Source organism: Fringilla coelebs, assembly GCF_963513975.1.
Source record: "Fringilla coelebs genome assembly, chromosome: 2".
Classification (NCBI taxonomy): Eukaryota; Metazoa; Chordata; class Aves; order Passeriformes; family Fringillidae; genus Fringilla; species Fringilla coelebs.
The window spans coordinates 27,327,587-27,354,717 of NC_140029.1; the positions used below are offsets into that span (position 1 = coordinate 27,327,587).

Below are 27,131 nucleotides of genomic sequence, written 5' to 3' on the forward strand. Positions count from 1 at the left end.
TGCGGGAGAGATTTTAAGCATGAATTTTCTGCCCTAAAACAGAACTTTGTGGCCTGAGTTCACATGACCAGAAAAAGAGGTTTCTGTTCCCTGGCCAAGTTTCTGGTGAATCACTTGCTGGTCACTGAGCCAAGATGCACTTTCTGGAGCATGGGAAGCAGTGGCTCATTCGTGATGAAGACAGTCCCCTTGCCTTTGTTGAGAGGAAATGGATTAACAGTATGTATTCTGCGCACAAATCTTGAAAGAACTGAACTAAAATATTCCAGACTAAAGCATCCTTATCAAGAAACAAACTGGCAAACATCACACTAAAAATTCATAGCTGATTCTGAAAATGATCAGTGAAATGCTGGTGTTGGTGGCTCTTGGATCAACTCAGATGTCTTACAGACTACTCAGGAAAATTAGTGTCGCAGAATTTATTCTTTTTGATGCAAACTTTTAGATTACTATTCCAATGTTGCTCCCTCTTAATACATCTTACACTTATTCTAAGAATTCAAGTCAGGCTCTTCAGGTCTTGTGCAATTTTTTTATTGCTATGTCTTGCACTGTTTTCATTTCATCACTTAGTTGTTATCGTTCCATTTCACACCTGTACAACTTAGTGGGCTTTCTTAGTTGAATATAAGGGAAATATTTTTCCCAAACTGAAAAATGTTAAATAATTTCATATCTGCTAAGAAGACTGAATTCCTCTTCCAGAAACTCGAGGTCAGCCTTATGAACTTGGTATCTGAAAAACTTGCTTGCATCAACTCTGTCCTTAGCTTCCTCTTCCTCTACTCGTCACAGGTGACCACTATTTTTGTCCCATAATTTTATATCTACAAAATCCTTGCAAGTGCTCAACGCTTCACTTTTGAGACTGATATTTCATTTTCTGGATAAGGAATTAAAATGTCTTTGGGAATATGAAGTGATAACAAATCCCCGTCAGTCAGGGACAAGTTAATATGAGAAGAAGTTGCAATGCAGAGACTAAGAGTAAGTAAAAACTGAAAGTGCATTAACTGTGTGGTTCTTCAGGCAGTTTCAGGTTGACCATCTGATAGCTTAATTGGACAGCTATTCTGAACTAAGGTCAAAGAGTATCTCAGTTTATGAAGCCAAATTTCTAAAGGCCCTTTGATCTAGTCTCCAACGCTTCATAAAGCCAGGGTGGGCAACTAAGTGTGCATCCAGGAGGCCTGCACTGAGGGATGCTGCCAGGTAGGACTGGGCACTGGGCTGCAGTTTAGGAGAAGGATGAGAAAGGCACTGACAGGAAGGGGGAGTGGTGGAGAGGGAAGTCTCTCTGGTCATGTCTATTCTGGCATAAAAGACAAGGTCAGGATTTAGCAATAAACCTATGTCTGCATCCATTAACCTTTGGGGGTTTGTCTTGTATCAGCTTCCTGCTCTACTCTGCACTGGTGCAGCCTCACCTGAAGTCCTGAGTGCAGTTTTGGGCCCACAAAATAAGAAACATATAAAGCTATTAGAGAAACATATAAAGCTAGTAGAGGGCATACCATGAAGATGGTAAAGAGCCTTGAGAGGAAGTCATGTGAGGAGCTTCTGAGGTAACTTATCTCATCCTGGAGAATGAGAGGAGACCTCACAGCAATTTACAACTTCCTCAAGAGGAGCAGTGCAGGGGCAGCCACTGATCTCTTCTCTCTGGTACTCAGTGACAGGACCGGAGGGAATGGCCTAAAGTTGTGCCAGGGGAGGTTTAGGTTGGATATTAGGAAAAGTTTCTTCATCCAGAGAGTGGCTGGGCACTGGAACAGGCTCCCCAGAGAAGTGATCACAAAACCAGCATGACAGAATTCAAGAAGCATTTGGACAATGCTCCTGAGAACATGGTGTACATGTTTGGTCATCCTGCGCAGGGCCAGGAGTTGAACTTGATGATCATTGTGGGTCCCTTCCAACTCAGGATATTTTATGATTCTATGAACTAACACTCTCCCAGGACAACACAGGAGCATGGTTTGTGCCACACCACTTACCAGGACTGTTCCTGATGAGCAGTCTGGATGTAGCCATCCTATTTTGGGCAGAAAAGAAAGCTTAGAAGCATGGATACAAGTCATGCAGGGACATTTGCAGGGCCAGAAAATAGGCCTTGGCTTGTTCTATTTTGCAATGTAGTTCTCACACCAGCATCATGCCAAACATACTGTATCATTTGAGGAATGCATTTATTTTGAGCAGGACCGATACTTGAGAAAGTGAGTGACACTGGTGAAAACAGACAGATGTTTACTGATTTAGTCTTCACATGCAAAACTGTTGATGTGTGTTCAAAGTAATTTTCTGAAGATGTATCTCTTCTTATCTTAACATCAGGAAACAGCAGCCTAGTCTATTTTCCCATTTGTTGTGACTTGTTAATCTAGATCCGCTATATATTCCAGGGACAGTTTCTAAATTTAAAGCTGCAAACAGACTTGTTCTCTCAGCATACTTGTAAGAAATGTTTAATTTTACATTGCCAATTTTCAAATATTTCCGTATGCTCTGGCTAGGTAAAACAGTAAGGAGTTGCCGTAACACAGTGACAAATTAATGACTTGCTTGATAGTGCAAGCTCTTATTTTCCTCTCTGTCAGCTCTTGGGCCAGACATTTTGGAAGAGTTTAATCAAAATCCTCATCAAAAGCCAAATGACTGGATTTTAAAGAAAGTTTAATTACAGTGGTCAAACCACCCAGCATGATTTGCTTGATTTGATTAACATAATGAGGAGCTCATTTAATGAGAAATGCATTAATTCATTCAAACAAGTGGTTTTATCAGTGGTATTAAGCATCAACCCAGATTATGTACAGCAGAAACTATTATAGCAAAAATTGAGCAAGGTCAAGGCAGTAGTCATACCATAATTACAAGCTCTTAGCTGTAATCTACCAGTTGAACTGGGTAATATTCCTGCCCAAAAAAAGCAGGATCCCTATTTTAAAAAGCCCCCAAACCATACAGTTTTGCTCCAATTCCACAGCTGAGATCTCCACCTCTTTTTTCAGATGTTCAGAAGATTTGGGAAGTGGGACTGAATTTTTTGACTTTCAGATGGCTACACATGCAGATATTAGTAACAAATGACAAAGAACTCTAAGGAACTGCTATCACTCCACACCCCTAAAGGATATGGGTGCTGTCCATTTGCTCTTTGTTCTTGCCTCTCTCCTGACCCTGTGATGTCTTAGAGATGCTCCCATCCCTAACCTGGCGCGGAGTGACCCTGGGGAAACATTAGCATTTTACTTCTGGAGAAAGGAACCTCCTTTTTGGAAAAAGAAAAAAAAATGCTTCAAGTGGGAAGTATTTGAGCAAAAGAAGGAAGAATCTCCTTCACACTTTCCTCTCTTCCACTGCTGCCTTTAGACACATTTCACCCTGTATGTCAACTTCCTTGTTTCAGGACCTCTTCCTCTGGGCTTTGCACAGCACCCTTCACCTGGCACCCCTTTTCTGGCGCTCCCTGCTCTGTCTCCCAGGACCTGCCAATGCTCTTCTCTCTCCTATGCTGCCCTGACCACCGTTACCTCTCCGACTCCTGCCGTGCTCCCTCACCTTTACTCAGGCCACTTGTCATTCCTGCAGTGTCTGTGCCGCCCCTGCGGCAGCCGCCTTTCCTGCTGCTTCCTACTGAGCCCGTACAGCACTGAAACTTCTTTGATTTTCAAGTGCTCTACTTCTTAGCCAACTTGGCTGCCAGAGTACTTTCCAAGTACTGTTGCACAGTAGACTCATGCACTGTCTATGGCACAGTTTTTCATCAGCTACTATCAGCAGCTGGCAAAGCAGACCATGCTCAAAACTGTTCCCTCAGGAGACAGAAGGCTGGTCAAGGAGCTGAGATGTGGAGCCCAAGCCCAGGTGCAGATGGGATACTCCAGGATTAGATGCATACCAACAAGTGAAGACTGGCATGGAGGCAGAATTTTACCTCCTGATTAAGACAGCAGGAATATGACAGTAAGACACTATTATTGGGATACCTAAATGAATGTAAGTATCAAGGTTCACCTGCAGCTTTGGAAATTTGGATCAAGATCTTCAAGAAATAAGCTGAAGCAGAGAACTAGAGATGTCAAAAAATAGACCTAAGGATTTTTTTTCTATAGTAATAGAAAATGAGCAAGAAAATCATTCATGCTGATCTGAAAACCATAGTCCTTAGGATTATTTCTGCCAGTTGCCTTTAAGCCACAAGGAAATGAGTAAAAGTTGGAATTGGAGTCCCTTGATTTTAGAGAAATTGTGGGATTTGCCTATATGTGACTGCTGCACACCAACAGGAGTCAGTGATATTGGCATATAAATGTTTGCACAGAGGAAAGCATTAGTAGTGATGACTGCACTGTACACTCAGCAAGGCTATTCCCGAGCTGAAGTTGATTCCATCTTGGAACAAACAACACAAACAGCATACATGGACTCACTGCAGAAGCTGCCCCTTAGTGTCACATTTAGTATCCCTGAGTAGAATTGATATGGGAAATCATAAAACATAAATTTTTACAAGATCATGTCTTAAAACACTTTTCCCCACTATCTCCCAACCCAGCCTTCAAGAAGACAATCAACATTACTAGTTACAATCCGAGGAAAATTCTCCAAGGACCAATATACCTCACCATACTAGAGTGATAAATGCAAAAAATGCAATTTATCTCCACAGCCTTTAAAAGAACCATGAAAAACAATGTATCCATGTCATGTCCATCCCTATGCAAACTACTTCTTACAAACTATGTGCCCTCTGTACCATAGTGAACTCACACTGACAATTCATGCATGAAAGAAAACCATGGTTAATAACAACAAAATGTCTCCTAAACCAGTTATTCTATGATCATTCAGCCTTTTTCCTCAATGGTATCCTACAAAAGACACCGGAAAGACTAAGCCAGGATTAAAGTTAACAACTTCATGGGACACCAAAAATTGTTGATTCTAACAACAACGCCAATTTTATGACACATTACAATTTACATCACACATGAATTGCTAATCTCAGTTTCTCAGGAGATAATTACCTGTGCATTTCTTCCATCCTGTGTTCAATAGAGCTGAAGACCTCATTACCTCTCCTCTTACTAACTTCCCCTCTGCTCCTTTCATCTCAAAATACCTGACTGATTAATATAATGAAACTGAACTCAGAAGAATTGCTTCTGATCTTTGCTTATCTGGCAGCTTGCTAGCTATGTCTCTCCTGTTTTTCCTCCTCGACATTTTCTGATTTTTTCCTATTATGTGTACTGATAACAGATACTGCCTTTCTCCACTGATATTCCCTCTGAGTGTTATGACACTTTCCTGTTTACCAAAAACCAGCCCAAACAGCCTTTCGCCCTGTTACAGATATGGTTCCACTTCTGACTCACAGATGCCTTTCTGAATAATTATATGGCTTTCCTTCTGGCATTATCCAAGCTCTCAATTTCTTCAAAGAAATATTTGTGCTTAGCAAAGAGTAAGACAACTTATCTGGCCAAACATCAGTCACTATTTCTAAAAAGAAAGGAAACATTGCTAATTCAGATCTTTCTAAAATGAAAGTGAACTATAACATGGACAAGATTCAGGAATATGTTGTTCAGCTGGGGAAGTTATGTATTGCTCAGTTGAGTCAGAAATGACAATTTTTACCGTTACTTCTCTCTGATACTTCCCAGATAGTGAACTGGTCTTTGGCAACACCCATCGGAATGATGTATATTATTTCCTTCTCCCCTTCATGCATGGAGATTAAAAACTTCTTTGCATCCCAATTCAGTAACTTTAGGCGGTAACAGCTTGGGAAAGATTAACCAGTATCTCAGGACTGTGCTCGATACAATTTTGCCTACAAACTTTCAGTGTGCAGTATCATATGAATTAAAATATATGGACCTATCACTTAATGTGTTTCAGAAAGCAATAAATAAGCCATTACACAATGCTCTGAGGCAATGTGCAGCTCTACCACCTCCTGCCAAATGCTGTTCCCTTCCTTGGACTTGCAGAAGTAGCAGGTGTTGTTCTGTTTCCACCACATGCAGGCCTTGACATATACCTGAGAGCTGTTCTTTGTAAGCACATACCTAAATGTCACATCCAGGGCAGAATTTCTACACCCTTCTTCTTTTACCAAAATGCATTCAGAGAAAATTCAAGACAGAATTAAGGAAAGCATTTTAAAACTCATATTCCTCATTTTGTGCAACTAGGGGTTATCTGTGGCCCGGAGGACACATGAGACCTGCCACCTCAGTATTACCATGCACAAAGAAACTGTTTACTCCATGTGTGCCTGTCACCATGGAAAAGCTCACGGAACATATGGAAAGGATTTTTTTCAGGTTCAAAGGAAAAGCAGGCCCACACATCTCTTCCTCCTACTCAGATACAAACCAGGATCTTGCTCTGCTAGCCATTACAGAGATAATCTTTAGCATTGATATATGGGAACTGCTGACACAACGTAAACATTCGGGAAAAGCAAAATATTGGCCAAGAACCTAAAAGTCTGGGTGCTTAGAACAGCTCTCCTCGCTGGCTTTCATTAGCAAGGTGTGCCAGGGAACACAGACCCAGCAATCGGTCCTGGCTCCTCAGAGACTGACTCTACAGTACGCTGTACCTACATCCCATCGAGCACTATCCCATTGCCTTCTTCTCCTTTGGCTGTGCCACTGCAATGAGGGTTTCTTGAAGAAACTGAGATGCTTCTGGAAGAGCGAAACAGCTCCTACCACTCAGGGGCCGATGTTTTGCTGTGCCTGAGGCCCCTGCTGCGTGGCTGGTGCCACCATCAGCCTCTTTGGCCTAGGGAGGCAGAGGGATTCTGACTTGGCCATCCGGCGCTGATGGCCAAGAGCCCGCTACAACATCTTGCTGCACCACTGCAAATTTGCAGATTTTGGCGCTGATCGTTGGCAGAAACACATAAATGCAGCCCATGCAGCCTTGTTTCCCATCCGCAAGCAGGTAACACGAGAGCAGTGTTGAGTATGGTGGTGGGGGGGAAGATGAAGTGTGGAAATAGTGTGAGACGAGGACGCCCAAGCTGTCAGGCGACGGAACCCAGTTTTCGCAGGGCGCCTCCTCAACAGCCCTGTGGGAGGGCGCCGCGGCAGCAGCACGAGGCACAGCGGGGGCACGGCGGCCCTTACCTTCTCGTTCTTCCTCTCCTCGGCCTTGCCGGCAGGCCCGGGCGCGGCGGGGCCGCCCAGGGGCCCGGAGCCCACATCCCCGTTGAGGTGCGCGGCGCTGACGTTGGGCGGGGTGATGGCGGCGGCGGCGGAGGTGAGCGGGATGAGGGGCCGCGCCCCCGGGGCGGGCGGCTGGTGGCCGTGCTGCGGGGACACGGCGGGGTGAGGCCGAATGGCCGCGGAGGGCAGGCGGGAGGGCGAGCTGGGCGTCCGCAGAGGCGAGACCGTGGCCGTGGGTCGGTCCGGGGCCGGCGCTGCCGGGTGCGCTGCGGGAGGAGCAGAGAGCACGGTTAAATTGCCCTCGCACTGCCGCCATGGGCCCTTCAGTGGCCGTAGCTCACTTGGGCAGAGCACGGTGTCAGCAACACCGTGGGTTCGGTCCCCTTAGGGGCCATTCACTTGAAGGGCTGGCGTCGATGGTCCTTGTGGGTCCCTTCCAACTCAGAATGTTCTGTGATTCTGACTGAGAAGGTGCCAATGGCACGATGGGGATATAAGCTCTAAGCCTTTGCTCAGGATATCTCACCCTGCAAGTGTTTTTGGCTAATTCCCCTCCTAGCTGCAAAGCCCTGTCTGAACTCACCAAAATTGGCTCATCCCCCCCCCACCCCCCCAGTGATGCCACCGGGAAATGGCATTGACAATCCCTGCCCATGCCTGGAAATAAATACCTAACCTGCTGCCTTTTAAAAATACATTATCTCGTTCCAGCTGAGCTGTTTTCTGCACCCCCAGGCCCTCCTGCTAAGGTGATCGGTTCTGGAGCAATGCAGCACGGGACCTAAGGGGTTAGCCCAGATGATCCACGCTGACCCTACAGACAGCAATTACAAAAGGAAGTGTCTTGTTTCATCCCTAACAAAATGATCAACATCACATCACTGTGCTGCACAGGATAAATTAAGCAGAAATCCACCGGAGGATTTCTGAGCTCAGCCTCCTCTCTGCCAGCAAAGTCCCTAAGGGACTATGCAGTGCCTTTTAGTCTGGCTGCTCCTGCTAAGCAAATCCTGCCTGCAAGCAGTGGGAACCAGGAATTAGAGCTCGCCCATTTAAGGGTGACTGTGACACACTGATGAGGTCAGCTCCCCAGGGATTTCAGAGTGTGTTGCAGGCTTCAGGACGCAAAAAATGTGACAAAGGTCTAGGTCCATTTCCACAATGATATTGTCTATGACTTCCAGCTTGGTTGATTGCTTAGGTGTTACCTAAGTACAGCTCCACTTCAAATATGTGTAGCCTAAAAGCCCAGTCCATACTCAGACATTCCCTCACATAAATGATTCAATAATAGCACTGGCTAAAAAGTGCCCGTTTCATAAATGATTTCAAGGTTTCATAATCTTGTTTAGTTCTGTCTCGGTGCAAAATTTGAACCTCTGAACATTTTTCTGAGCACAACATGCTCACTCACCCCATAATAGACTCTATTTTGGTCAGGTTATTCACCTGGGATGTGAAAACATAGAATGTGATCATTGCACTGTTCTCTTATGAGGAGAACAGCTCTGGAAAGCCATCAATTCCCTTTACATGAGCCAGTACAGCTTCATGGTTGGTCTGGTTGAACTGCATCCATTCCTGACAAAAAAACACTTTGAGTCCAGCAAATCCGCTTTTCTTTGAGCAAGTTGCATTTTACTGGAAAATTTCTGACTGACTTTGATCTGTCATTTTCTGACAAATTCATCTGGAGGACAAACTTTTATGCAGCTGGAGTTCACTCAATCTGTAACTAAACAACCGTGCTAGAACAACTCAAACCACTAATTTCTATTCCTATGGTTATCAGTGGCACCCATTGCAGGGATGAGATTGATGAGGGCCATTAATCATACTCACTACACCAGCTGAGCACTCCTGCCAGGAGGGAATATCATCTCCCTATTATCTAATGTGATACTAAACATGATGGGCCAGTCATCATCAGATTAGCACCTCCAAAGTTTATATCACTCTCCCTTACAAAAGCCCCTCTTTAACATATTTTTTTTTACTAATGTTTATAGCAAATCAGCTACACTATCTTTAGCCAGTCTGTAACTTTATATCACTTTACCATGTAGAATGAGGAAGGCCCTAAAAGTTATTATTACAGATGCCTTCAAGACTATTTTTACTATTCGTTATCATCATCCCCTCCCAGGACTACTAAGAACATGCTCTGAAAGTGCAATTCACTTCCAGAAAGCCAAGCAAGGTACTCACTAGTTATCTGGAAATGATTCCCTCCTGATTTTCCCATTTGGAACCTGAGCGATGAGCAATTTTGCTATGAGAAATCAAATTTTTTGGGATGGTTAAACTTGTAGGATCTAGGTTTTGAACTACTGTTTGTAGGGAGCAATGGCTTTCCTAAATTTAGAGAGAAAACATACTAATGGAATTTCTCTGCATGCACCTGGATGCAGAACACTGATTTGATAATCATACCAGGTACATCATCTGTTTCATGTAGGACTTGGTGTTTCCAGACACAAAGAAAACATGAAACATGAGAAACAGTAAAAGAAATTGGCTGTGAAAAATCAACTCTGAGCAGAGTTCTCACATTTTTTTCTGTAGTTTCATCTGCTTACTGTTACAATGTATGCCTCTGCTCTGGGATCTCTGGATCTGGACTGTGCTGCATCCAACATGCTATTAATTAGCAATGCTCACTGAAGGCTATTTTTGTTCTACACCACTTGTATTTCGTTTTGGGTGTATTCCTACATTAGTGGCCTTGTAGAAAATTGATTTGTTACTCATGTATATTGCAAGCCAACAGAAACGTGATTTGAATATTGTGCCAGCTTGCCTCTCTTGAAAAGCTTTTCCAAAAGTCAGTGCATTGACCTGTCCTGCATGGGCTCTGGTCCACAGGATGCTGGTGAGGAGAGCCCTTATGGAGATAATTACTGATAATCATGAAAACTTCGTTTATTTATCCTGGCAAAGATTTTTTTAATTAAAACAACAATCTCATGAACCTTCTGGAAAGGTTGGAAAACTCTCTGCTTGGGAGGTTTTGGAACAGCTCTGTGGTCCCTGGATCACCCTGCCTGCCAACGCTTTTGCACTTCAGAGATGTCAGAGTGACCTAGAGGAGCAGTCTTAAATCAGGGAAGCTGCTGGAGGTGTGGAAAAAAGGTGTGGGGCATGCCAGGCCTGTGGGGCAGAGCAGTCTGTCACCTTGGTTTCAGGAGAGTCACCTGCCTGTTGACATGGGCACAGGATGCACCAGGAGCACCTGAACACTTCTGAGCACTGCACCCAAAAGGGGACATTTTTGCCTTTGTGCTGTGGGAGCAGGAGACCTTTTGGAAGGGTGTGACTTGAGAGGAAAGCAGCACTTTCTGAAGTAGAGAAAAAGAGGAGAAATGGATTATTCCCATTGTGACATGGATGCCATGTAAATCCCTGCACTGTTTGTTGAGCGGAGGAGTCTCCACTGTTCGAGACTGAGATTCTCAAGTATTTGATTACGTTTTCTTCCCTTTGGTCTGGACTGTGTAGGAGGTGAGATTAGATGGTCAGCATCATGCCTTCTGGCTTCAAAAGGTATGAATTCATGACTTACTCTGCAGGGTATTTCTCATTTGTGTTTGCTCTGTTTTGTATCTAAGACCTCAGTTTTGAGCAGTCACAGTCATTACTGATCTTTGTAAATACAATGGTTCACATCCCTATAAAATATCAGAAACAAAATGTTTTAAATTTTGCTGTATAAAGTTCCACCACAGGATTCGCTTTTACTTTATTCAACATCAGAAGCTGTTTAACATCAGGGAAAGGGGAATAAATTGTACTCTAGAAAATTGTGCTGTACATCAGAAAGGGAGCCTAGAAAGAACAGAGGCCCCCTGGTGCAAGAAGCTCTTATTCTCACTTCAAAAGGGTGGCAGCAGTTTTCAGATCTTTTGCTTTACCACTAACACAGGGTCCCATTCTGCCTTATAAATACCTTTCATCCCTGAAGCCCAATGAAATGCTTCTTAATTTCAAGGCATGTATTACTTGCTCTGCAATAAGGGCAGTATTTTTTTATCAGCAAGCCAACCGGACTCAGAACTGTTAATCTCCTTAGTATACAGAGTGCTTGCTTTCACTCAGATAAATTGTATAAATATTTGTAAACACTACAATCTATTTCAGCTGTAGCAACAGAACAATCTGATAAACACAACTGGTTCCCAGAGATCAATAGAAACCCATAAATATTACAAGCAAAGAAAACATACTCTATCACCAGTGGACAAACTCCACACCGCCTGGGCTGAAGCGAGGAGGAAAGCTGTGGGGACGGGCACATTCTAGGGGCTTGCACTGGAGGGTTGCATTGGATTACCACACCAGTGGTGCCCGGGCAGGAGGCCCGGGTGAGCACTTACCCATCTGCATGGCGCTGCGGGGCTGGCTGCCCGCCTGCTGAGCCGAGTACCGCAGGCAGTTGCTGAGCTGCGGAGAGGCCGCCTGCAGCTGGGCATGCGTCGGGGGAGCAGTGATGGGAACAACTGGTCTGACAGCCGTGGTGGCGTTGCTGTGACCAGCCACAATGGGGTGGATGGCTCCTGGGGCTACTTTTGTTGTTGGAGCTCCTACAGCTCCGCTGTTCCTGGGCTGCCCAGCTCCCACTGGCACCCTGCATGGAGACAAGTGCACAGTGTAAGCATGCTGCAGAGACCCTAGAACCCAAGCGCAGTGCTGATAAGTACCTCCAGTTACTTAGGGGGTTTAACATGGTACCCTGTCAATTGTTAAAGTAAACTGAGGTATTGATATATACTTACCTTTATAGGACCCATTTATAAGCAAGCTGGGGGATATTTTCACCCCTTTATTCTGCAGGAAAAAGTGCAGGGTAAAAATAGAAAAGATAATTTTTCTCATCGTGTCTTTTATTGCCCTATATTTCTGTCTGAATAGTTTCTAGTAAAATCACAAATCTTAATTCAGAGCAAATGGGTATCTCCCAGATGTCATTTTGTGTGCCAGAGGCTATTTCACATGGAGTGATAATTAAAACAGACTCAGAGATCTTTTCTTTGGATCAACCTGCATACAGACCTACAGGAAGAAACAAAGATGGATAACACAATCTGTGTGTGGCTGTGGAAGGGGACTGAGAAGCTGCAGACTTGACTGGGCTTGGCTTGGCTGAACACTCACCCTATTGATGTAACCAGCTTAGGCTTGCTAAGGGAATGCAACAGGGACTGGAATGCAGCTGACCTGAATGAAAAAGAAGTCCAAACAGTTGTTGACACCTCTCTCACTCCTCACTTTAAACTGCATGCATAATTTGTATTTCACCTGAGTGACCAAGTAGACCTCAGAGGGAAGGGACAAGGCTTTTTTTCCTATGAATTGAGTTCAGACTACAGCATGTCTTGATCCTCTTACTACTGAGCTAAAAACTGTGACTAGGACAGAAGGACACTTAGGAAGACAGAAAGACACCAGTGGACAAACTCAGCTGCTGCTGAGCAGCTCTTTCTCTGTGTTTCGTACTCAAGTTCCGGAATAATTTCCTTCCCCAGCTGTAGATGCCATGAAACAGATGGATCATTTTGTGCTGTTTTCTTCTCCCAGGCAGCTTCTTGTGCTGAGGTCCTCTTCCAGGAAGGGACAGCACGGGGGATATGAGGCAGAACAAAGTAAAGTGGAGGAAATGGAAATGAGGCAGTGCAAGGGTTTAGCAAGAGAGAAGAGAATAACAGAAAAAGTGCTAAGAGTCATCTGTGGAGTATAGAACTGGGAGAAACTCTGGGTCCCCAAGACTGCATGGGAAGACAGAGAGGAGAAGAGCAGAAAGGAGTATGTTGAACAGTCTGGTCTGGTTCAGAGGACATGGGTGACAGAAGAAATAACCCTAAGAAAAAAGTGGAAAGCCAAAAGAATGGAATTCTGATGGAAAAAAAGACCAAATCACAGGCTGGAGGATATGGTCCAAAAGGGCAAAAAACAGCTATGCCTTCTGCCGAATCCTCCCTCCCCCTAAAGTCACAAGAGGAAAGACATCACTGTGGTGTCATTGACTTGACTCATCTCATTGTGCAAGGTTTGCCTGGATTACATTTTGCTACATAAATCTGATTTTTTATTTTCTTAATTTTTTTTTATAAGTCCCCAGGTTGGGAAAAACTGGGAATCCCACCAGATGGAAATCTTGACTGTCTGTCATCTGCTGTGAAGAGCTGGCAGGGTGGCAGGAAGGTTCAGCTGGAGCTGGCTTGGCCATCTGCACTAGATTCAGTTTGCCAGAAAAGCACATCTAACAGTCCACTGAGAGCTGTGTTCAGGCAAACATGCACACCAACAAGTACAGAAACTATCTGTGACTCCAACAGAGATGGGTAGATGTTGGATGTGGCAAATATTCTCTGCTGCCTTGTGCTTGTCTGCCCATCTAAAGAGTTCTTTTTCTGTAATGCTCCACTCACACACGTGTTTTGGCAGCATATAAATCTAGTTCAGTGTTATTAAATTCACAACTTCTTTTCCTTGGGTTTGGTAGGGTGTGGTAGGAAAACATGTATGAATCTAATCCTCTGCTTTTCTGTCAAAGGGGAACAAAGTATGTTGAATGTAGTGTAAATAGGAGATTTTGTTGCTATCAGATTTTTATTGCTGTTCTCACTGAGGGTGATTTATACAGGAATTTAATTGGCCCACAGGATCATAAATATAATCATAATGCTGCTTTCAGGTTTTGTGGAAAGTGCTTTTGCCCTTTAGCACTTCTCTGTCTTGTTCTAGTTGTGACATGCTGCATTTAATAAAGTCTTGCTGATTCAGATAACCGACCCTTCAACACAAACCTCCATACTAATTAAGAGCTGAAGAAGCAAGGAGTGAAGGTAGCCAAGGGGCTCTATAAAATAAGGTAAATACATTTAGGTTGATGAACAGTGAAGAACCAGTGAATTAATATTTGGGGTTTCCTTACTGAAATGCGATATTAGGACTGTCATCAGGCTTAGTTATTGCCTTCTGATCTGTTCTTAACTTTTGGTGTTACTCAGAACACATGCGGCAGACTTGACATAAACTTTAGATGCAACAAAACTGGATCAATTTTTCAAGATCAAGTGTATCTGAGTTGTGAGGTGCCCTTTTCTGGAGAGGAGTCAAAGATGGTGGAGGACAGTGTGCATGTGAGAGGAGAGACTGAGAGCGCATGAGAAGGAGTGAGTTCAGTTTGCAAATACGCAGTTGCTCTAAAGGAGATATGAGCATACATTTGCCAGCATTTACCTGCAAGGAACACGTAGGGCAAACATTCTGGGACACAGAGATGGACTTTCTTCTCAGCTTCTCAGCTTTGATTTGGTATTGTCCAATACTGAACTCTGACAAATGGCATTCCACTCTCAAAAATGCCTTTTTCCTTTTCTCATCTGCTTCAACTGAGGCGGGGGTAGGTAAAATCAGACAATTTACTTAACTCACCTACCACTTTAGAATTTTAGCTGTTCAAACATTAGTCCAGATCGAAACTATCCCAGATTTTTACTTTAAGAAGAACTAAATCGACATGAGGAGCTACTGAAAAGCAAGACACAAGAATTTTTTATTTTGTTACGTGTCCAGTAGTTTTGTAACTATAAAATCATTAGCCAACAGATTTTTTAGAATAGTAAAACCTGGGCCTATCAGAGGTTATAAATGCTATCATCTAATACAACTAGTGCAATCTCCTGAGGAAAAGGATAACTCAAATGCTACAGCCAGCAAGTATCATTACTGAAGTCCACAGTGCTTCCAGAAAATTTCTGGAAGGGGCATGTGATTTAAAAGCAGAGCTACATTGTTTTCAGTGCCATCCAGAATTCTACTCAGCCCCAGTACAGGCCAGTGGTTCTCACCTTGAAACAGGTGTCACGTAGTTGCCTGGGAAGACACCGGACATGCCACTCCTCAGCGACGTGCCCTTGAACCAGCCGTCCTGGCACTTCTCAATGACCCGGTACATCTCCCCTTTGCGCAGCTCCAGCTCGTCGTTCTTCTGGGGCTTGTAGGCATACAGGGCTAGGTAGCTGTGGGGACAGGTCACACAGGGAGAAAGCACACAGGTGACATCAACCACCACCTGTCCTGCTCCAGCTCCAGCCGCGCAGAGCAGAAAGCGCTGTTCAGAAGTTGCAGTTAAAAAGGGACATCATCTCAGGCTGCTTCACAAACAAGGAAGGGCAGAGACTGGATTCTAAGACAATGAGGGAAAAACTAATCAGAGTAAAAGGTAATTTAGAAGTTGATGAGACATGCTTCTCACTCAGGGCATAACCAAAGTAAAACAGGGCCACTAAGGACGTAGCAAGGGTTTCAGAAAAGCATGACAGTTACAGTGGCAGCCAGAGTAACAAGGGCTCGAGTAAGAGGGCTTTGCAAATCCTGACGTCTGGAAGAAGTATATATTCATATGCTTCCGGGTGGAATCCACCTCCGTTCTGGAGTTTAAGAGGAAAATAAATAGGTAGGCTATTTCAAAATAGGTAGGCTATTTCAAAAGCCTTTCTTGCAGCTTTCTCAATGCTATTTATGCTGGCTAAGTTTAGAAACAGCACACCAAACTATTCTGATTGGGTATGGTAATTCTTGTACTATGTTGGTAAAACAAAAAGCGAGAAAGGGCCACATTCTGCAGGGGGTTTTTTACTTAAGTGAAATGGTATAATTTGGTTTTGGATGTTTTGCATGCAAGTATTCTAATAAATCTTTAACAAAGGATTCAGTATGTAGAACTTTTTATTTATTTAATTACAGCTTTTATTTATTCCTTTTGTTTAGAATCTTTCTATTTATCTCTCTTTTATTCTTCTGTTACTACTTCAGGGGATGTGTCTAGTGTTGTGAAATGACTACAGCTTAAAATCCCTACAGAGATTCTCTCTGTTTAGAGAGATTCTTGTTGAAAATTAAGAATGATTGCTTGCACTTTGGGAAATAATGGAAAGTCGGGATAGAATAGCAAGAGTGCATGCACAGAATGTCACTTTCTTTGTAAATACCAGATTTTTTTGTATTGTCGTTTTTCTACAGATACAAAAAGGGATTTCTGGTAATTCTTGATAAAGGTTGTGCCTTCCTGAGTTTTTTTGTTTATTTGTGATTTGCAGGCAGTGAACATAGACTAAGAGAATTGGGAAAACAGAGGAAGTGCATTTACACTACAAAGTGCAGCAGAATGCTCTTAGGCTCAGGGATGAGTGAGAAGAGGCTTGCTGCCCACCTTATAGCAGTGAACCAGAGAAAAAAACAAAACTATACCAGTTGTAATTGTAGATTTTCAGCCAATAAAAATGATACATGACTTTTTACTTCTGCTCTCCAGGAAATATAATTGAGGAATAAATCCTGTTATTTTTCTTGATTCTACTTCTTTATTGTACCATAGATTTCCTTATTTTTATTCTGAAGGTAGTAAATAAATAGCGGTAATGAGCAGAATATGAACTATTTGGTAACAGCTCCTTGGGGAATCTTAGGCTGATGTGCCTCGCTCTGTTAACCACGTGCATGGGGTACAAAGACCTAATCAGAAACTATATTTCATTAGTCAACAGATGGGAGAAACCACCCTGTGCATCCTTTTTTTAGCCTATATAATCGGGGGGTCTTGAGCAGGTCTGTAGCTGTTCACCTGATGGAAAACATGAGGCTACATATGATCTGAAGGATATTAAAATGCATCACCCTGACAAGAAATAAGGTTGCATGCTTCAGTGCTAATCCTTCAGCACTGTGCTCTGCAAGGACATAACAGCAAGTGCCAGACTGCACTCACTCGAGGGAGCAGAAAGTGTGGCTTTGACTGTCCCTCCTGAAATTGCTGCTTACACAGGGTTCAGATTCAGAAGTTATGTGTAAAGCAGGGCATCAGGGATAGAGCATTTTAGATAGATTCACTTAGCCTTTTCCCCCCAGGGGCTACATGTAATAATGTAACTTACAGGTGGAGATCCTGGAAAGAGGTGCAAGCCTTGCAGCTATCTCCAGATCTCATATTAGTTTCTTTTTGTTCTCTCCTACTAGCTTCACCCAATAAATTCCCCCAAATCAGCTGCCAATAAGTCTGAATATCCAATATCACAGTGAGCCTAAACATCCTCTGGATAGAGTATTGAAATCCTTGCAGAGACTAAAAGAAGGTGTACAACAGCCCAGCACAGATGCCACACCAGAAAGACCAGTCTCTGTATGGCTAAAGTGATGAAAGCTTGTGTGTGACAATCATATAGGGTGACCCTGGCACAACATAAGTGATCAGCACTTTGTGGACCAGCATTCCCACCTCCTGTGTGGGGGGCTAGTGAGGATAACCTGGGGGTCTCCTCTTTAGTTGCAGAGGCACAGGGTTCTCCAAACCCAGTGGGAGGTCCAGCCTGGGTCTGCACCCTCTGGGCAGGCATAAACTCCACTCCTGGCAGGGAGGTGGTTGTGGGAGAGCTGCGGGGGATGCCTGCTCTCATCCATGGCTGAAAACAATCTGATTGCTGGGAGCTTCCCTCCCCAGAATTTGTTTCTGGGTTTTTCCTCTGGCAGGTTTTTCCTTGGGTCTAGTGGTCCCATTTGCTGAGGATGATTTTGCCTTAAGGCAAAGTCTTTGGATTTGGACACATTTCACTGTTCTCTAGATTTTAGGTGTGAAATTTCACCAGCTAACTCTGTACAGCCTAGAAGAAAGTGTTAGAACAACAATCTGAAATCTTGCAAAAAGTAGTATCAGATTATTCTGGGCTAAGTGACACAGTGAGGCTAAGGCTTGGAAGTGGGACCTAAAAGAATCCAAAATGTTTATTAGAAATTCCCTGAAAAAAGGTTGAAGTGTGAAGTGCTCTTGGCCTTGGGTAGCTGCCTGTGACTCTGCTTACAACGCAGAAGCCCCAGGGCTTTGTCTAGAGTTGCACCTCCCCACTACTGCTACAGCTTTCAAATAATGCATCTTCTCTGACTGGAACTTGGCTCACAAATGCAGAATGACAGACTGGATTGCAAGGCTGCTTCACAAAGGAGATGACAGGAGAAGCATGGGAGGGAGCAGGGGAGGCTTGCTGAGGCATGGAGTCAGGGGCATTGCTAGAGAGCTGGAAAATGTCCTGATTCAGCAACCAGGTACTTCAAATATTGCCAGTTACCGCTTCCTAGTCAGGGCAAATCTTGAAATAAACATACACCCCCACCATGTGCCACACAAGCCATGCAGCGTGAGCACAGGACGATGATGAAACCTGTCTGTGGGGCATTCAGTGATGTGGCATCCCTCAGGTATAAAGATCTCAAGTAGCTAAGAAGAAATTTGTTGGGTTCTGATCAAACACCCCTATTGTTCTTACAGAAGATCTATTATTTTCAGGATTTTGTGAATTCAGACCTTGTTTAGCCATATCATCAAACCCAAAAATATGGATATGCATATGTGTTTGTGTGTGTATAGTTGTCCTGCTTTTATGAGGTATATGTGTTGAGAGGAAAGGATTCAGTAGTTAATTAGACAAGTACCAGATAAGCCAGGCTAGAAGAGACTTGCTATGATGGAGTCTACTCCTTTTGTTCTGTGAACCTTCTGTTATTCTACACACTATTCAACAAGACCATAAGCCAATGATGTGAAGTTCATTCATTGCCTTGTTCATTCATTGTTGATGGCACCAAAAAAGTGCAACTGGGCCATTTTTTCTGGTTAATCGTGAATATATCAGGTGTTTGATTGCATGGGACTACACCTTTTTAAGAGCTTTAAATGAAAGAAGATTTTCTCTAGCTCAGAGGTACTCACTCAGTTTGCTTCACAGTGATCCATACAGCTACAACAAATAGTCTATATGGGCTCACACAGAAAGGGGGAAGTCTTTCCCTGCTCTTCTCTATTATTTTTTTCAATTTCAGCAGGGGCTGCCTCACATTTGAAATTGCAGTCTCTCTTCTCAGAATGCACCTGAGCTGAGATTTGGGCATTCAGGTTTCAAGCACACATACACACACAACTGGAAACAAAGAGTACACAGTGACTGAGTTGAGCTGCTTACATATTGAGGGGGAGCTGGACCTTCGGTGGTGTTCCCTGATCTCCAATTATTGCACTTGTCCTGGGACCAGCCACTGTGGCTGTTCCAATCAAAGAGGAATCCTGAAAATACACAAAGAAGAACACACAAGGATTTAAGATGAAGCCCGTCATTTCCTAAATTGCTATGGGGTGAAGGCATAGAAGAATAAACCACATATTTTATAAATTCCTAGATTTTCTAACTTCATTATATTGCCTTAAAAAAGGCTTATTCTAGCCTTACACATTCCAAAAATATATTTCTGACACAAAGGATTAGCAGAATTTCCATGTACCTGTCAGAGAAATTTTAGTTGTATGCACATCTTAAAAGTTTTACAATGTAAAACTACTTAACTGCTTTGTAAAGTCAGCTCAGCATGTGCATCTGCAATAGTACCTTCTCTGATAAAAGTAAGCTTTTCCCCTCAAAAACTTGTTTTTAAATTGGTACTCTTTTGGTAGTGGTTATGGATCTCTGGAGAAGAAGATACTATTCGATTTCCAAAATGCACTCATTTCTATGTACTCTTTTTATCATCAGGAATATTCTTCTCTTTCAAAAGAAGGTGACTTCTTCACCCAAAACTTTCTCTGAATGGAGAAAGTAGTTCACTCCACTTTTACCCCAGAAAATAAATCTCTCATATAGACAGCTGGACAGTTCTTCTCCAGCTATTCAACTGAAAGGCAATTCTAAATGTAATCATTCATTTCTCAAAGCCTAATGCTCAGCCAAATTATATAGGGCAATCTCTTTTTGAGTTGTCTCACCAAAGTCCTCATTCATCTATGTCAAAAATGAATCCTGACTGGAAATGTCTCCTGAACTAATGCCAAGGCCTGTAGCAGATCTTTATTGCAGACAGGGCAGAGCTGGGCTGATGGGACTTGTAGTGGTTTACTTGAACAAAAAGTTTTTTAATAAGTCTAGCCATATGCTGTATGCATGTCCATATGCAGAATGGCTCTACAAAGTAGGAACCAATACCCACAAATTGCAGGTTCAGGCAGGGTATGTTATCCTCAGCAGTTCTGAGCAGTTCACAGGCCTCCATTACAGCTTTTCTGTTTCAAAATTCTATTTAACAAGCAGTAAATATTGATTTTTGAACACAAACATGGGACAATTTTTGCTCTTAAAAATGACACTGAATTAAACCAAGACACATAGTTAAACCAAGACACACATTGTTACTTAATTACTGGATTTCAAGGTTACCTCATTCCAAAGAAGCCACATAATTATTAGTGTTCTGTCTTGACAGTGCATTGCTGAGCTATATTGCTTTGCTGTTTATGAACACATTATCATTAGGAAATCGTGCAGCAAAACATGGAAACACTGCATTGTGATTCCATAGCTTTTGGCAAAAAGCAGCAAGATGTCTCATCTCTCACCAACATCTATACTCAATCATGAAATTGTATTGACAAGTACATCTCCTTTTTCTCATTATTTCCTCAAACTTTCTGGCTGCTTGCTCAAACAAAGAAGGATCCAGGCAGCTCTTGGTCCTATGTGTAAAAAGCATTCTTTCCAGCTCTGTGACTAAGGCTTTATTAATACTGCCTGTCACGTCAGTGAACTAGTATCAACTTACAGAAAAAACACACCAACCCACTAAAAAATTTAGGGATAGCTGGAGAATGATCCCTCATTTCTTATGTTGAGCTGCTTAATGGGGTTAGGGATTGCAGAAGATGTTGGGCTGAGACACCTGGCAGCTACCTCATCCAAGAGGTAAATGAGAAATCAACTAGTTCAAACTTCTTCATGTTGTTCTACCACTGTATGCCTGCTCTGGACTGGAGAACCAGTCTCTAAGAAAACAGAAAATGCATCAGTCCCCACCCTTCCTTGCTAGGAAGAAAATTAGATTTTATGTCATGAAAAAACAGATCTGAATGAACAGCCTCAGGGTGCAACTGTAAAGGCAAAGAAGATCACAGCAGGAAAGAACAGAATGGGACAAAATGGAATAGAGTAGAATAGAATATTTATATTGAAAGTGACCTGCAACAAGTATCTAATCCAACTGCCTGACCACTTCAAGGTTGACCAATTAAGGACATGTACAAAGGCCTCTTAAACCTGTCAGTACAGGTTTGGGGCATCAACCACTTTTCCAGAAAGCCTGTTCCAGAGTTTGACCACCCTCTCTGTAAAGAAATGCTTCCTAATGTCCAGTTTGGATGTCCTGTGGGGCATTCCCACAGGACCACTCCCTTGCATCATGTCAGTGGACACCAGGGAGAGGAGCTCAGTGCCTCCCTCTCTGTTTCCCCTCCTCAGAAAGCTGTAGAAAGCAATGAGGTCACCCCTCAGCCTCCTTCTCTCCAAACTAGAAAAGCACAATGTCCTCAGCTGCTCCTCTTAGGACATTCCTTGCAGTCCTTTCACAAGATTTGTTGTCCTCCTCTGGATACATTCAAGAGCCTTCATATCCTCCTTCTATGGTGGGGCCCAGAACTGCACAGAGTGCTCCAGGTGAAGCCACACCAACATGGAATACAGCAGGATAATTTTGAGTGACTGGTGATGCTCTGTTTGATGCACCCCAGGATGGGCTTTGCTCTCTGCTGAGTCACACTGAGCTGCTGTCCACCAGCACCCCCAGATCCCTCTCTGCAGGGCTGCTCTTCAGCCACTCCTCTCCTAATGCATACTTGTGCCTGGCATTACCCCATCCCAGGGGGATCAGAATCCAGCATTTTGAATTGTTAAATAATTTCCTCCCATTAATCATTGCCTAATGCTCCAGTGTATCTACATCCCTCTGCAAGGCATCTTGTGCCCCCTCAAGAGAGTCAAAAGCACCTCCCACTTTGGTATGATCAGCAAACTTGCCAGTGGTGCATTCAGCTCCTGCATCCTGATCACTGATATATATGCGTGTGTGTGTGTATATATATATATATATATATATATATATATATATATATATATATATATATATATGACAGAACTGGCCCCAAAGAACATTGCTAGTGACCTGTCAACACTGTCAACAGCCAGCTGTAGCCCCATTCACTGCAATCCTTTGAGATCTGGCCTTTGGCCAGTTCTTCACCCAGTGCATCACAAGTCCCCTCATTCCATGGCTGAGGAACCTGTCCAGAAGGATGCTGAGGTACAGTATCAGAAGCCTACTAAAATCCTGAAAAAACTGTATCTACTGCTTTCTCTTCATCCACTACACAGGTGACCTTATTATAGATGGATATCAAATCAGTTAAATGGGACTTCCCCTTTATGAACCCATATTAACTGTTCCTTATGACTGTATCATTCTTTAAATGCCTTTCAGTAGTACCCAGTATAATAATCTCCACAATTTTTCCAGCAACTGAGGCTAAATTAACAGGTCTGTAATTCCCTGGGTCTTTCCTCATCCCTTTTTTTTTGTAGACTAGAATAACATTGTCAAACTTCCAATCAGCAGGACCTCCCTAAACCTGCAAGATCTTTGACAGATTATTGAGAGGGGTCATGCCATAACATTCACTGGCTCCTTCAGAACACTTGGATGAATCCATGAGGCCCCATGGACTTGTGAACATTCAGCTGATACAGCTGGTCCCTTACAATTCCAGTGTTCACAAATAGAAAGTCACTGTTCTCACATTTGTGGTCCTCCAACTCAGACAACTGGGAAGCTGTAGGTCTACTAAAGAATGAGACAAAAAGTGCATAGAATGCATCTGCTTTTTCTTCATTCCTGTTAGTCAGATTGACCAAATACTATCAAGTATTCACTACCTTCACCAATTATCAGCCCAATATTTTCTTTAGACCTCACCTGAAAAAAGAGCCTGTTATTTGAAACAACACTGGCCAGTTTCAACTCTCATTGAGCTTTGGACTTTCATGTCTTCTCCCTATGTAAATGAACCCCAGCTCTGTACTCAGCTTCCTGAGAAGCCTCACCTTCCAGAGGTCATACAGTTTCTTTTTCCTCCTGACCTACACAAAGAGCAGATAAGCTGGTTCAGACAAGCTGGTCTTCTGCTCTGCTTTCTTGACTCGCAGCATGGTAAAGTTATCTACTCCTGTGCTTCTGAAGGGTGAGCCTTAAATACTGACCAGCACATGTGGACTCCAAAGTCCTTAAAAGCAGATTCCCAGGGCACTCTGCTAAGTAACGCCCTGAACAGCATAAAGTTTGTTCTCATGAAGTCCAGGGAAGCAACTCTGTCATCCTTTTTTGTCTTTACAGTGAAAATCCTAAACTCAGCCATTTAATGAACACAGTAGCCAAGACAGCCACCTACTGTCACATCCCTCATGAGTCCTTCTCTATTCACAAATAGCCAGTCCAGGAGGGCATCTTTCCTAGTTGGCTCACTAAGTATGAATGACAAGCAGCTTTCTCTATAAGCCTCAAGAATTTCCCAGACTTGTCACAGAAGTATGATATTTCCAGTTGATATCTGGGAACTTGAAATCTCCCATAAGGCAAGGGCTGATCTAGAGTCCTTCCAATTGCCTATAGAATAACTCACTGGTGCTTACATCCTAACTGGGTAATCAGTAGTAAACACCCTCTACAATACCTGCTTTGTTTTCCTTCCCCCAGCCTTCACCCAGAGGCTCTTCACCACATCATCACTAACTCTGAGGGCTGTGCAATCAAACCTCACTCTTACTTACACTGTCACACCTCCCCCTCACCCATCCTGCCTCCTCCTGAAGCCTGTAGCCCTCGGTGCCAGCACTCCAATCACAGGACTGATTCCACTAGTAGCAATGATATCCAGCTCTGGGAGCTGACCAATGCTTCATCTTTCTTGTAAGACACATGCTAACCCTTCTTTAGCTCCTATGATCCTCCCTCTGCACACTGCAGCAAAGTCAGTTTGCAGAGGTGCAGCTACCCCAGCCTGCAGTGGCCACTGCAGGCACCCTGGGCTGAGCCTGACTGACTGCAGAGGGATGAGTTCAAGCCAAGAGAGCAGAGCAGCAGTCAAAGCACCATCTATTTGCCTGTTTGCACTGACAATAGGGCCTTCTGTGTCTTCTGTATTACTGAAAGCAGGATCTCAAGTCCTTTCTATTATGCTTGTACTAACATAGAGTCCAAGGGATTAAGAAATCTTGTAACTGCCATTCACCATTGCTGGATGACAATTTTGCTTTCTTCCCTTGAATAATCCCAAAGATGTCTCCACAGTTCTGTATATATATATATATATATACATATATATATATATATATATATCTACCTGACATTCAGTTTCTTGCCTGTATCTGGTTACTCCAATATTACTGCATCTGGTGCCAGCCTGGCACCTACAAACCATTCACTTTTGCCACTTTGTACAGCCTAGTATCCTATACATCCAAACTCTAATTCTGCTTCCTGATTATGCTCTGGTTTTGCTTTAGCTGCTCTCCCTACAGGCTTTGACGTGACTGTGTACTTTCCAGTCTGTCTATGACCCTGCTTTTCATCATCAGGTTGTACTCCACAGGACCTGCTGGCCTTCCACACATTGAATTCAGCTCCTCTCTTCACATCTTGACGTTTACTGTCACAGAAGTATTCTGCTCTTCAGCTTCATGTGTCTCTGTGCTCCTTGCTGTATTTTCTTGGTGGCTGCTTGCTTGCTACTATGCATCTGAATGTTCACCTGCTTTCCATTCAAACTACAGTCCCTGACACAGTTGGTGAAGTCTTTCTAAGCTGATTCTTTCAAGGTCCTGTTGTCTCCTGTATGTATCACTAAAGCTCATATTATAAAATACAGTATTGCTAGATTATTTTGCAAGGTTGTATTTGCAATAAGATTTTGAAGAGACTGGTTTTTGCAAAAGAATAATCTCCTATTTCTTTATACTTCTGATCACCTGTGTTGGAAGTTTATCTTTCTACTCTTCATGTAATTTTATGTGCATGTCTCCAGTTACCAGTAATACCAATAATCCTCCTGGAGAACACAAGAGGCCTTTCTCCATCACAGCTGGAGTAGGACTTAGTACATTTTCCTTCTTTATTTAGCCCTGGAGCCAGGTTGTACTTTTGCTACTGTGATCCAAGGAACAAAGTACTAAACATGTCCTCCTTTCCTCTTCCTCTGCTCAGGGGAATGGGATCCAAGACAATGCTCTGATTTTCTTGTTGTCTGCTTTGATACCTTTTAGGAAGTCTGTGTGCCACATCCTTGCTCTCTGATGGCATGTCCCTACATGATCCATCTTCCTTGTGTGGCACCAGACACATAAATGGAGCCATGCACAAACATTACACAGGGAGGGCTCAAACACTGCAGCATTTGTGTCTTAATCCTTCTTTAATCTCTGCTACTCAGCATTGCTAAAGCCTTACAGGTAGGAGATGTCTCTGACAGCCAGGATTTTAAGAGGCACATAGGCACTTACTGATAAAAACAGGCACCTTGCAGAGTTTTCTCAGGGTGGCATTAAGCACTTCACTGCCTGATTCCCACAGATTTTATTGCAATTTAAGTAATAGGAGTCACTTCTGAAAATACCATTTGGTGCTCCTCTCTATCCTTATGAGCCTCTAATGCCTTTAAACATTTGGCCATTGAATTTCTAGATGTGACCTCCTCCTGGGTGATCACACATGCGCACCTCTTGATTAGGAGTCTGTTTAATGGTGGCATGCAGTTTTCTGAACCAGGCACTGCCAACTCTGATCCCATTTACTTAGGCCCATGAACAGCCAAATCTGAGTTCTTTATGCTCCCACTTCAATCTGGCATCCTCCAAGCACCACTTACCGCTGTTTCAGCTCAACAGCACTGGCTCTTTTTCTCTGGACACTACAGACCCAGATGCCAGCCAGCAGGGAAAAGCTGCTGCACAAAGGCATGCTGAAAGCCACCTCCAGATCCTTCTGCACTAATTTCTGCTTCTTGGTGACCACTGTTAGCATAGCAGCACCACCTGTACTGTGCAAGGCTAAGTCTTGAGTAAAACTCCCAGACTTTACACGCAGGCACCACGGTGCTGCATGACACGTATTTCACTCCCAGCTCATGCTGTGCCCTCTGTCCCCCCAAATATTAGTAACAAGCCCAGGGAATTCAGGAAATTAAGGGTAACAAATACTCATCTGGGCTGAAACATCTTCTCAAACTCATTCCCTTTCTCTTTTCCTATCCACACATTTATGGAAGGATAGGAATGACTAGTTTGGACTTCCAGCATAAATTATATTTTTCTTTCCCTTGCAGATTTACTTTAGATTTTCACCAGTACTTTAAGGCCACATTTGTGGCTTAATTTGAAAAGACATGGTGCCTGTAGGGATTAGTGAAGTGCTTTGCAAAAGCAAGGCACTCAGTCTTCGAGCAGAATAGAAGTCTAGAAGACAGTGATAAAACTAGGAACAGAGTACAATGATATTGCAGGTTGCAGTAGCCTTCACTGAAAAATAATTGTTGCTATCAGATGAATGTTCTTATCATCTAGAAAATCACCAACCAGAATCCTCAGTTTTGACTTCAAAGAAAATCCAGCACACTCTCACCACAGGGCACTTATCACATTCATTAATTCTCAGGAAAAATTCTTTTAATGTCTTGAATGCATATTTACAGCTTACTTTAAATTTCTCTTTAATATTACTTTAAAATAAGAGAAAAACACCCATTCAACTCACATAAGTCGACATACCATCCTCTGGAAATATCATAAAAACAGGCTAATGGTCTTTAAGATTCCTGTGACTCATTTCTCTAATTTGCTGACTCCATAAAACAATGACTGTGGCAATCATTCTGAACCTTAATGTTCCTAGAAATAATGTATTAGCACTTAATGCACGGCAGTGACACCAAGTATTGATGAAAAGTGTTACATGCAAGATCAAGTAGCCTCATCAAATGCTAATTATCAAAGTGGGGGCTGAAATGGACTTATCAATTCTAGAGGA

The 27,131-nt window shown here is 43.1% G+C and overlaps 1 protein-coding gene across 1 annotated transcript in view; it reads right to left on the reverse strand.

Annotated features, from left to right (window-relative positions):
* Positions 1-27,131, reverse strand: part of SH3RF3 (SH3 domain containing ring finger 3) — a gene marked incomplete at its 3' end in the record, with an annotated part of 242,741 nt that overhangs the window by 24,872 nt on the left and 190,738 nt on the right. Inside the window, exons 5-8 of the mRNA XM_084201310.1 lie at positions 19,208-19,308; positions 15,047-15,217; positions 11,570-11,820; positions 7,158-7,462 (exon numbers count right to left, since the gene is read on the reverse strand). Of these exons, the coding sequence (XP_084057436.1) occupies positions 7,158-7,462; positions 11,570-11,820; positions 15,047-15,217; positions 19,208-19,308 (828 nt within the window). The remainder of the gene's footprint in view (positions 1-7,157; positions 7,463-11,569; positions 11,821-15,046; positions 15,218-19,207; positions 19,309-27,131) is intronic.